Here is a 12,400-nt window from a genome sequence, read left to right as displayed (position 1 = left end):
TAATAGTTTTAATGTCACCGTTTTTTCGTATTTCTCTGACTGAAATGCAGTTACTTCAAATCCCCATATGAGCTGCATTACCTACTGTACTAGTGCACCCATTTGGTACAGTATTAATGCTGGCAGTATTGTTGGGGGCAAGAGGCCATTCGGGAACACAGGCCTGTTAGGGGTGCGAGGATTGCTTGACCCCCGGAAGAGCTGCTTGCAAAACGACAAAACCACATCCAGCAGCAAAAGTGAACACGACCATTAACATTTCGTTCCCTCCTGGCGTACAGCCCTGGATCGCCAGTTACGTAATTGGCCACCACAACTTGACATCGGGTTGCGTTTCTCCAGAAGTTGATTCCGTTTTAACGTTCTGCCGCTGCAATTTTATCCAAAGTATATTTAAAATTGCACGTGTCGCATGTCCACATTGCACCACAATTTACTCTGCACGTCCTTAAGCCCCCAGGATATCTTGAGATATTTGCAGAATATGCACATACAGACTCCTTGCTTTATCGTTCAGTCATATTATGCGCTACTTAAAATAGCCTACTGAACTAGCCCCAGCAAGTGGGCACTTTGCCAGAGACTGACACTTTTGTTTAAGCAGCAGGGTTATGGGTCAAGTCTATTAACTGGAGCACAAGCGTTCCCCTATCCAGGCCCCAGAGTCTGAAATTCTATCCCACAGTATTGTAAAAACGCTAGCGGGCTCCTTTTGTGTCAAAAGCATCTAAAGAATGCAATCCTGATGCAGCGAGCAGTATGTCGGATCTCCCCTTAGGGAGATGAGCCACAGGGATATCAGGGTTAAGCCGGTGTCGCGGTGTAAATTGGTAGTTATGTTGGTAGTCTTTGTGTGTGGTGTGTCTGTACGATGAGGACTGAGTTCAGCATCAGGATAGGGTAGATGATTGGGCAGCACGGCACCTGCATGAGTCATCACGCTAAGGCGAACCTGACAGCAACATGTCATATCAAGCCATCGCCCTGCTCTCAACCCCTCGCTTGATTCCTCCTCACTCTGCCGATTGCCAACTGTTGTCATTGTCTTCCAGTGTTTTTATTAACTTCCACATTCCTGAAGATAGTGCACTGAACTCATTCCCCTCAACTGGTCTAAGATTACAAAACATGTAGCTTCTGCCAACTAACATGAGCTTTTCTACAATAATGTTTAATGGAAAAACCTTTTTAAGAATCATTGCATTCAAGCTTCTAACTACAATGTGTTCCAATTTGCCCCATCAGGAAGAGGCATGTTGGCTTTGCATTAAGTTTTAGTTCCCTAGAGGGACACAGTGCTGACTCATTTTAGCCCCCAATACTAGTGTGTGACAGTGGTACAGTTTGCAACAAGTATTTAGTGCCTCACAGCCAAACCCGGGACCTCAGCAATGTAAACATCTTCCTGTTTAGCATCAGCATGAAGCCTCGGAATGACCCTGTGATTGACACTTTGTGGTCCTGTCGGAGGAAAAAAAAAAAAAATGTCTGGCCTAATTTTTACAGTGCCATATGGACATGTGATGCTTATTTTCAGTGGGTTATTTAGTGTTGATTGCTGTTTGTGGCTTGAGTGTATGGAGAGTCTGATATTTACCCCACTGTGTTCATGCGTATTGTTCAGTGCCGTTATTTCAGTGAACAATTAATGCATATTCCTAAACATGGACCACGGATTTCACTCACACATATATCTTAAATCGTATTGAAAGTTTTAAATTCTCAAAATAATGTAGAAAAAAACATGTACATTGCTTTTGGTGATGATTCTGAGTTGAGTTTAAGAGGTGTTTACCCAATTTATTGCTGGGAACAAATAGAAATCCAACAACTGGACAGAGGTTTGCTGAAGTTGCATAGAACAGACATAGCTTTGGTCTGGACCAGTGGCAAGTGGATGAGATTATAGTATTGGTTTTATGCTGTGGTAGATAACGGGTGGAGCAGCAAGAGGCATCCTTCTGCTGTAATGTCAGGTTGCAGAAAACCCAAATGCAAATGTCTGGGAGGCTGAGACCTCTAATGTCCATGATTGTCCCGTTGGCGCTGTATACCAGCCTAGATCAGCCCTCCAGCTCATAGTCTTGTGTCAGATCCATTTTGTACATGCACACACAGCGACACAGCCAGACATGCATGCAGCCTGAGGGCAGCAAGCAGATATAGCATACCACAGTAGGCAGTACGAACCATTCCTACTGGGTAACCGCTACATTGCAGAGACTGCAACTGGTCCCAGGTACCTATCGGAACATTAAAAGAAAAGTTGACTTGATTTGGGTGATGTTTGATGATATTCATCCATCCAGATTAGCAGTGCAGGCGCTACTAACAATGTTGAGTCTGAACTCTCATGAATTGGCCAACTTGCCCGGTTTTTATTTTAGCAGATAATGTCACATAATTTAAAGGTACTGCTGCTTTGAAACGATGAAAAAGGGGAATGCTGAACCTTCTTTAATCGTCTCTATGTGTCTTTGTTTTTCAGTCAGTGGTGAAAACCGGACGTTTGCTGATCAGCCATGAAGCGCCAATAACTGGAGGCTTTGCTGCTGAAATTAGCTCTTCAGTACAGGTAAGTGTGTGCCGTCTATTTCTCAGAACACACTGTGTCTCACAAGGGTTTATTGGGATCTGTAGCTCCCAGGGGTAGGAGGTTCAAAGCTATTGGTCTTAATAGGTTGCAATGGTTTTGGCAATAAAAGTCCCACTTTGTAATAAAGCTGAACTAGCCTTTCACTGAGTGCCCCTAAGCTGTGGGTTTGAAGACGGTGAAGTGCGTCTCCCCGGGGAGGGCCGCAGGAGAGTTGAAGGGAGGCACAGAGGTTGAGATGTGAGTCAAAGATTCTGAGTCAGTTGAAAAGGACTGGTGAGTGTTCGTATTAAAAAAAAAAAAAGAGTCTTAGTCCTCCTTTGAGATGTAACTCAGTAAAATCTAAACACGTGGACATAATACACATATTTTTAGGTGCAGTGTTACTCCCACTTTATTATATCTTTGATGTCCATTGCGAAGAGGCTGTACCAGTAGGTAACTGGGATGTTTCATGTGTCATATAAACTCCTGCCCTGAAGTAATAAAGGCATTTTGCTACCTGCTGGTCCGGAGCCATCAACAATAAGCTGAGCCAAAACGGCTAATGATTCAAAAGATGACTGTATACTAGAGGAGTATATGAGTTGTCTATTTAGCCGCACAGAGGATCTTTTGTGAGTTTATACTACTCATAGCAGATTGTTGATACAGTGGGTCTAACTATCCATATAAGGTTTACGAAATATTGCTTGTTGCTGGCAGTACAACAGGCCTGGACACAGTAACCAACACATGCCAGAGACAGCCGATGACAAGTCCTGAGCTAAATGTGATGCATGACTGAATAAAAAGACTTCCACTTCCCATCGTCTTAATTATATCTGTGAGGCTCTTAGCAGTGGGTACGTCTCTCCAGCTCTCCCCTTCATACCCGTCTCCTCACAAGTCATCGGACTAAAGCAGTGTCCTTGTTAACGTTCATGAGTTGCAGCAGTGAAATCAATCAATCCTCTCCACTTTTACTGCCGGTCAGACGTTGCTCTCTCTCCCCTGTCAGTGAGGTCTTAAATGGCCGATGACTCATCCCCCTCATTTCCATGTTTCCATGTTTTCACATTGTCTACGGGTGATGTAAGTTGTTGGTGAGTTCACTGATTCCCTTGATCTGCAGTTTTCACATGGCCTCAGGAGATTTGGATATACTCTCTGGAAAGAAAAACCTCGACTTGTTCATAGTTGTGTTTTATGAGGATGCAGCTTGACCTACAGGCCTCTGTCACACAATTAAACCCGACATTATATTACAGATATCACTTCTTCAAAGACAAAGGAATAGGCTTGTTTTGGCTTTCTCCCAAATATAAGGTATGATGGCCCACAGTAGCCTATAATGCCCAATAAGCCATTCCTCTTTAGTGATGTGTTTTAAATTACAGCCAGTTACCAGCACATAGGACTACAGCATTTCCTGTTAATAATCCATCTGTGTTCTTTTTTAGTCGATATCCGGCTTTGCGTTGTGCCAATACTGTACAGATGAACATGTCTGATTAATGGCAGAGCCTCGTTCTCAACTGAAGTTGACAGTTCAACACAAAAGCCGTCTTGTATGTATCCTGCATCAACGGGTAATGAGTGACTGACTCAAAGTTTGGCAAAACTACTGATGTTAAGCGAACAATAGTTTTTGTTTTTCCCCTCACCATGAAACTGGGTCACCATTGGAATATATTGTTACCACTGTCAAACCAAGCCGACTGCAGACCCCACAATGTGCAGAAGGACCAAGGGCTGCACTTTATTTGTGCGCACGCACACACACACGCACAAAGAGAGATTGCATTACTACGACAACAGGCAGAGTTGTCATGTTGCGGCAAAACTGTATTAAACGCAGTTTTCAATATGGTGATCTTTCTTCTGTTTCAATAGGTATGAAAGCGCAACATAAAACATAGTTTATGTAAATGTTTCACACAACAAGTGAACGATGATGGGCTAAATCTTGCAGCACTTATTGAATTGCCTTAAAAGGCACTTTGTAATGCAGCCTTCTCATTTGTCGATGCAGCTTGAGGTTGCGTGCTTGGTTTAATGAGATAGCTTGCCTAACTCGCTGTCTGGACACCATGCAGCAGAAATGTCTTGTATGAATGAGATTACTGTGTGGCATAATACAAAATGTCAGTTTTAATCCCACTGGGAAGCTTGTAAATATGTAGCTTTGAGCCGGAAGAGTCTGAGACTAATTCAGCAGTGCGGTTGTTAAAGGCTCTAACTTGTACCACGCCTCCTTGTTTACTAGTACAGCCTTCTACCCCTCCCAGGCTCAAATCAAGAAAAGAGAAACTTGTCAGTAAACCTGTATAGTCTAGGCGCTTCAGTCTATTCATTTGTGAGAGAGTGGCTTTACCTCCTAGCTAACCACCTCAGGCCCTTCCGTAAAGATCCATTTATGCTTGTCTCTCTTTTTCTCTCTGAAGAGCAGAGGGGAGTTTAGTTGGGCTTGGCAGGTTTCCTTTTTCAAGCTTTGGCTTCAGCCCTAGTGATATAATAATGTGTCATTGGCTGGCCCAGTCCTGAGTGTTTGGCAGATGTCTTGACGGAGAAGGGATGAGATGTGGAGAAAGACAATGCTTTCATGGACCTCAGGGATGCACAGAGAGAAATGGTGAATCACCCTCCTCTCAACTCCAAACTACGACAAACTCCACTCTAGTATATTCAGATTCTAAAGAAGGACACACTTTGGCTGATCATTTGGATTTAAGTTAAAAAAGAATTTCATTGGTTGTCAAAGTAATAATTAAATGCTGTTTAACTGCAACTGTTACAAGAATGTTTAGCTGCTTTGAACAATTATTTAAACAAGTGCAAATGACATACCAAGTGTAGATGCAGTATACTGAAGATGGTAGTTTGGTAGCTAAGGTAAAACTACAGTTTATTCTCTAATCATATTTTACATTGCATTTAATCATATAGCATTGTCACCCACAGATTTCTGTGAAGCCCTTGGATTGGCTGGTTCCAATTCCACGTTTTTGTTATTTGTATGTAATTTAAAACAACTGAGTCCAACATCCAACCCAGCACAGCCCCGCTGAGTTGTGGTACTTTTCTGGGACGTGGTTCAATGACTACGGACTCCACTCAGGCCTAGTTTTTGTTCGCTGAAGATGAAGGCTGACATGTTTTCAGGCTCGACAGTCTGGTGCCTTCATGTAGAATCAAGAGGTTATATAATGGTGGTCTGCTGCTGCTCAAATCCGTCAGTTGCCAATAGTCTAAAGCCTGCTTCACTCATTAGCCACGTCTCACCTTTATGTACCTGCAAGGTGTTTTGTAAACTTCTGATATAGTGCATCTGAATTTGAAACCAGACTGAAAATCGACCTGCGCTAGACGCCCCGTGGGTTGTCGTCGTACACGAGAAAAGATAATTGAATGTATGAGAAACGAAGGGAGAAAGTTTTTGGGTCAGTGGTAGGGAAATGTTTTTCTTCAGTGTCCATCAGAAATGTCCACCATTTCATAGATACCCTGGAAAAATACCCAAGGGCCAGTTAATAACCAAACAATAATGTTTATTAGATACAATGAGTAAACGTGACCATAACTCATCAAAAATAGGGGAGATATTTCAGTCAAGTCTACGCAGAAGCAAAATTATAGAAAACGCGTTGATTGTGTGTCGATCTAGACCTGCAAAGACAAAAGCTGTAATATGTAATTCCATCTACCTGCCTGTCAGAAATTCAAAGACGATGACATCCAGATTTGCTCCAGGCCTATTCAAGCACACTCCTGTTGAACCTAAACATTCTTAAGTGTGTGTTTCCACACTGAACTTTACCCCTGAAATCACCTGTTGTTACCGTGACTGAGCTTGGGCCCAGTTATGGCATGTATTAATGAGGTTTAAATGATCTTTAGAACAGGGCTGAACCGTTTTAGTGTGCTCATGGGTACGGAATCTTTCCTTTTTAATTAATTAATTATCCACTTCTGAAGATCATGACCCAAAGAAACCTTTGACATAGACATGGTGTTGCCTGCCGGAGGCTCTGTGAGCAGAAACACAGAACGTGTTTGAAAACGTGAGGCTCATTGAAGAGTGACATGTCTCAAAGAAACTTTTCTGAACTCTCTACTCGCATGTACTTTTAATACACAACTGACTTTTACTGTGCTTCATAGATCCCCCAAGGCCATGGACATTTGTCAGCACATGAAAGTGATTGGAAAATGTTGGAAAATGCAAACATTAGGCTTTTACTTTTAGTGGTACAGTGGCTGTTGGAGATGATCACTCTTAGGTTGTTCTGAAGTCTAAGAAGGAGGAAATAAAGCAATGAAGAGGAATTGAGAGAGAACTTTGTTATATTCCTAAAGAATGTAATGCTATCAAACTCCTTTTTTGATACTATTTATGGTTGGCATGTTTTCAGCAATAGCTATTCAATGTATTTATTAATTACCTCTCAAGTTGCTTTCATTCCTGCTCTGGATTTAAATGGCCCTCATACAAAACTATGCATCTATGTAATGTAATTATATTTCATTAACATTAGCCTCACTATTAATATATTTGATTGCATTTTAGTAAGATGCCTCCAGGAGTTTTATTTAACAAAGGTTGAACTACTTTAACTAAAAGACAAACGACACAACTCACACAAGCCCTGATGGAGGCCCTGGGACCATCACACCTACTATAGCAGTTCACAATTTAGTATAAATTATAGAGGTTTAGAAAAATGTAGAATTAAAGCTAGTCTCGGCTTGGTTCTCAGTTGAAATCAGGCTGGTTTGGATGCCTGACGTTGACTTTCTTAGCTGATATAGCAAGTGATATTTGCACTTTCTCACCCATCTGACTGCAACCCCAAATCTGTCGGTGTTTCTGACAAACTCAGATTTTTGCGTGACAAGAGACACAATATTGCCACAGCAACTCTAAGCCCCCGCTGCAAAGTATTTTAAACGAGCGTTTTGGCACTGCCAGGTTGACATATTTTTATTCTGACATTTAAGTATGTTCCATATAATGATGCACTTCCCAAAACATAAACACCGATTTGAATGAAATCTGAGTTGTGTGGCCGTTCTCTGTCCAGCTGTGGTGGCAGGCAGTTGGACTCCTGTCCTTTTTCTCCCACTTCCAGTGAATGTATTTCGAGGAGATTACAGACGTGATCCAGACAAAAGAACAAACTCCCTGGTACTGTCTGACTTGTTGTCTGTAGACGGGCTGATCATATATTTTTGAAGTTGTAATCTCAGTGGACAAGGATCATCTTATTGTCACTTTCATCAATAAACCTTGTTTTATTTTGGGTTAGTGGTAGAAGTTTCCATCAGAAATGTTCACCATTTCAAAAGTACGCTGGACAAAAGCTCATTCACTGCATGTCATGTTATCAAATGAATGCTGTAAAACAGGGATACTCAATTTGCTCTGCCCAGAGGCCACTTTTGCAATATGACTTATTAAGTGGCTTATTCATTTAACTTATTAACTAAATGTACGTGGCACAGCGATTGACACGCGGTCTATATGACTGATGCAGCAGGTATTTTACTGCATTTCATGTCACCAATGGCACAGTGCTTGTTGTCAGTTACTGTTGCAGAAAATCAGTCTCGGGTTGTTCTGATGTCTACAAGGAATGAGGAACCCGTTGTTGAACTAGTTGTCTCCGTTCAGAGTGCATTCATTAAAGCTAATTGTAGTTAACTAGCAGACCCAGCAAGTCCAAGCTGCCAGGCAGACAGCAGTACAAGCAGCAGGTCGGGTGGAGATCCCTCTGTTTTTGGAGTTTCATTCTTACTGGCACCAAACGAGACAGACCTGAGGACTACTGTGATGGCCTCTGTTCACAAGCTCAAATAATCTATTTGAAGACATTACTGACGACTTGACTGATTTTAACTCTATAATGGCTAGTTACTTCATATATCACCAATGTCCCTACTCCTCAAGTGTCCTCCAGATATCTTAGGACACCTTTGCATGGTGCCCAGAGGATATATCCTAATTACTTTTTCAATTCCCTGACTTTCCAGCAGAAGGCCAAATTCTTAATTATCTCACCATATATTAAACGCGTTGTCCCAAAATGTGTTGCTGACATTCATGGTTCTCAGATGATGAACCCTATATACCTTGGTGATCCCCAAGTCCCTTTACAGTTTTGAGTGATTTGTATCAATAATTATTGGATGGAATGTGAATTTGTTACTCACATTCACGTTCCCTTCAGGAGGATTTTGGTGATCCGTTAACTTTTCACCATCAGGTCAACATTTTTGATTTGGCCAATCATTTTTGTTTATGGAAGATGTGAAAGACTGCAGGAAGATTCAGGTCATTTTATCTGAATGTTATACTTGGAATCAAACTTTTCTTTTGCTTTGTGCGCCGCTGAGCAACTTTCATAGGAAAGAAAAAGAGCCCCACCTGTATGGTGCATTCATGCTTACTACAGCCTCAGAGAACAGCTGGCATGGCTGTAGACTCTTAGTCTTGTTCCTGTTTCATAAAGTGCTTCCTGAATCCATTCTTGAGTTGCAGAGCTGCAGTCTCTGTCTCTCTCTGTCTCTTGGTGTGTTTTCTGCATTTTTACACGCTGTAAAAGTAGCAAAGGTTCTTCATCAAGTTTGACACTCCCCTGGGTTCTGCCAGGTGTTATATAAAACATGAAAAACATAGTGTGAAACATACGTGTCCTGCACTGCCAAATGCCAACGGCAGATTTCTGGTGGGTTTGTAATGTGGAATTATATGGGTGACTGAGTCTGTGTGTGTGTGTGTGTGTGATGCTGTCAGTGTCGCAAGACACGGCTCAAAATCCGTTCAGTGTCTGTCAGAGACGGACTGACAAAGAGGGTGCTGTGTAACTTCCTCGGAGTCACCTCGTATGCTTTTGTTTTGGTCGCTTGAGTTGTTTGCAGGTCACTTTCCTCTGAAAGAGGGTACTTCAGGTCTGTTGCTGCAAATCTGTGCTTGCGTCCAAGTGTGTTCATTTAACTCATTAGGGGGTTTGTCCCAGTTGGAGTGTTTTGGCCAACCACTTTCCTCTTTGTCTCCGTGGGGAGAGGTCAAAAGCCAATATAGAGACACGAGTCATGGCTTGTTTTGCGCTGTGGCCAAGAGCACTGGCCTGCTCTGAGGAGCCTGAATGAGCCATTTTCACTTGAAGCATATAAGTGGCAATACAAATTATGTTGCAAGTTATTTGACCAGTTCTGAAGTAACCATTTACATTTTTCTTTCAATCAATACCTTATTGATAGCGTTGGATATGCCCAAGCATTGGAAAAGCATAAACCAAACCAAGCCGACGTGTGACATGCAGCTGCTTATACGAAGCGTCTTTCAAGCGTCAAACACCAGAGCGGTTGTAGTCTGAACATGTTTAGCTTTGCTTCGCTGCCTGAATGTATTATGTTTGAGCAATGCAAGCATTCAACCAATAATGAGAGTATTTGTCCTCATCTGTGTTTTTTTCTTTTTTCCCCCTTGCAGGAGCAGTGCTTCCTGAACCTGGAGGCTCCCATCAGTAGGGTCTGCGGTTATGACACCCCCTTCCCTCACATCTTTGAACCCTTCTACATCCCAGACAAGTGGAAGTGCTTTGACGCAATTAAGAAGATGATCAACTACTGAACCCCTGTCAGGTAGGAAAGATCTGACGGCCTCCTTTTGAAGGAATGAATTATGTAATTTTCCAACACTTAATGTATATTACGGCCTGTCAACCATAACCCTATCATCTGCATTATATTTTCCAGTAATGTAGTTATGAAGATATGGAAACAAATAATGACCTGCCATCAGTAACAACCATCATTACAGAGAAAATGAAATTGCACTTCATATCTTTTCCTACACACTCTTTTACTTAGCTGTCTAATGTGATCCTCTGCTAGACGTATATAGTTCATTCTTATCCAGACATCAAAGGCTAATGCCCCGTTCAGACATTGTGTCTTTTACATCTGAAATGCAGCTCTAGTAACCAAGTGGGATTTTATTTTATTTCCCAGCTCACATTAAATTTGATCAGATGGCTTCATCATATACCTAAAAAAGATTGCAGTAGCAATTTGCGTCCAGGCTACAACAACAATGAGAACTGTGTTGGTGTTTCAAAACGTATGTGTTCTACAAATATGAATCATGGTGCTTTATGGGGTGACTTTCTGTTTATCCACCAGCCGTGGATAATATAAAAAAAATGATTGAAGTTTCTGGGAGTCATGCAACATGTTGTCCAGAATCCAGCATAATGGCACACCATTAAAGGATTTCTGCAAGATGGAAGAATCAAATAAAATTATGGGATAAAGGACAGAAAATAAGTAGGGCAGCACAAAACCGAAGGGATCAACGTTGTTTCTGCACTTAAGAGTACATGTTTGAACTACCATTAATGTAAAAAAAAGTTTAAATGTGTGAACCTGGTGCTCTAGAAAAATAAAATGGCCATTTTCACATTTGTTGACTCTGTAGACGAAGTGATGAATTTATAAAGAAAAAAAATCAGCAGATGAATCGATGAAAACCCGAAGCCATTCAAGAGCACATCAATCATTTTGACCGTTTATCAGAAACAGACCTGGTCTGACTCTTCCAGTGACTGAGAACAATCCGTGAAGAGCCAATAAAGCTTGCCAACGCAAGTCCAAGTTTTTGTTTGGATACCTGGTGGCACAGTAGCACAGACCTGGCTGTCTCTAATAAGCACATCTGGCAGCTTGAAGATACTGAAGCGTCTGTTTTGGCTGTATTTAGACCTGTATTTAGAGCTGCTGACCTATAATCAGACCACCCAAGACTTAATGTGGTGCAACGAGTTTACTTTACTTGCGTAACCACATAGCGCTCTCTAGCAACGTAGATATGTTATAGCCTTTCATTGGTTGCAGAAGTGTTGAATAGGACAGACTCTTTCATAATCCCTTAATGATTGTCTGTCATCTTGAGTTATAGCCATTTAAATGTTGGCGTTTATTAATAAGGGGGAAGGAGCCATTAATCAAATATGTAGTTGAATCCAACACGTCCCCTCTCATCCTCGCTGCTCAGCATCTCCATCCAGCTCTACTTTTCCTCCTCATCTGACACTGTGGACCGCCAATTTATTCCCTTCAACTTATTGAACCTCTCTCCTCTTGCAGAGCCAACTTCTGGTAGCCCTGAACTCCACGCTCTCTCCTTTTTCCTCTTCATTTATCAAATCAGTGGAGCGCATCCAGGAAAAGACACTTTGTTGACCATCCAATCAGGAAGCAGTATCCAGATGGGCTCCATGTCCCTCATTGTCTTCCAGCTAAAAGACTGTTACAGCACCTCTGCATTAGGGAACTTCATTGTTTTGCAAGGGGGGAAAAAATGACGAGATCCGCTCTATATGGTGAAACACTTCTTTGGTGTTCGACACAATGCACATAATTTGACTTCCTCTTAAATAAGTGTCGGATACTTCGGTGAAAACTGTCAGCGTATTTGGTTGAATTGATTGTGTTTGACTGCCTCTCTGTGCTGTTACCTTTGCTCTAATCTTTATTTAGTTTGACCTTAACTGAACCGTGTTGTATTAATATAGTTGATCTGTGGTTTTTATGGAAAATAAAGTAATCAGATTTGGTGAAAACGTTTGGTCTGTTGATTTGAAAGTGTCATTTTGTCAGCAAAAAGTGAACAAGTTACTACAAATGTAGACCAGAATCGTAAAGTCTACAGATTTGATAAATCATCTGATGAAGTTTGGCAATTTCTATAACGCCCACATATATTTTACACATTTTTTAACATATTTATTGCATTAGATTTAGATTTTTAGGCAAAACAGAAAA

At 41.5% G+C, this 12,400-nt stretch overlaps 1 protein-coding gene across 1 annotated transcript in view; it reads left to right on the top strand.

Moving 5' to 3' along the window:
- Window positions 1–12,198, top strand: part of bckdhb (branched chain keto acid dehydrogenase E1 subunit beta) — a 46,340-nt gene extending 34,142 nt beyond the window's left edge. The window contains exons 9-11 of the mRNA XM_079165347.1: window positions 2,489–2,575; window positions 10,068–10,219; window positions 11,723–12,198. Of these exons, the coding sequence (XP_079021473.1) occupies window positions 2,489–2,575; window positions 10,068–10,208 (228 nt within the window). The 3' untranslated portion in view covers window positions 10,209–10,219; window positions 11,723–12,198. The remainder of the gene's footprint in view (window positions 1–2,488; window positions 2,576–10,067; window positions 10,220–11,722) is intronic.
- Window positions 12,199–12,400: the final 202 nt, after the last annotated feature.

The sequence above is a fragment of the Pholis gunnellus genome (genome assembly GCF_910591455.1).
Source record: "Pholis gunnellus genome assembly, chromosome: 8".
Lineage (NCBI taxonomy): Eukaryota > Metazoa > Chordata > Actinopteri > Perciformes > Pholidae > Pholis > Pholis gunnellus.
This window is presented reverse-complemented; position numbering and strand designations above follow the sequence as displayed.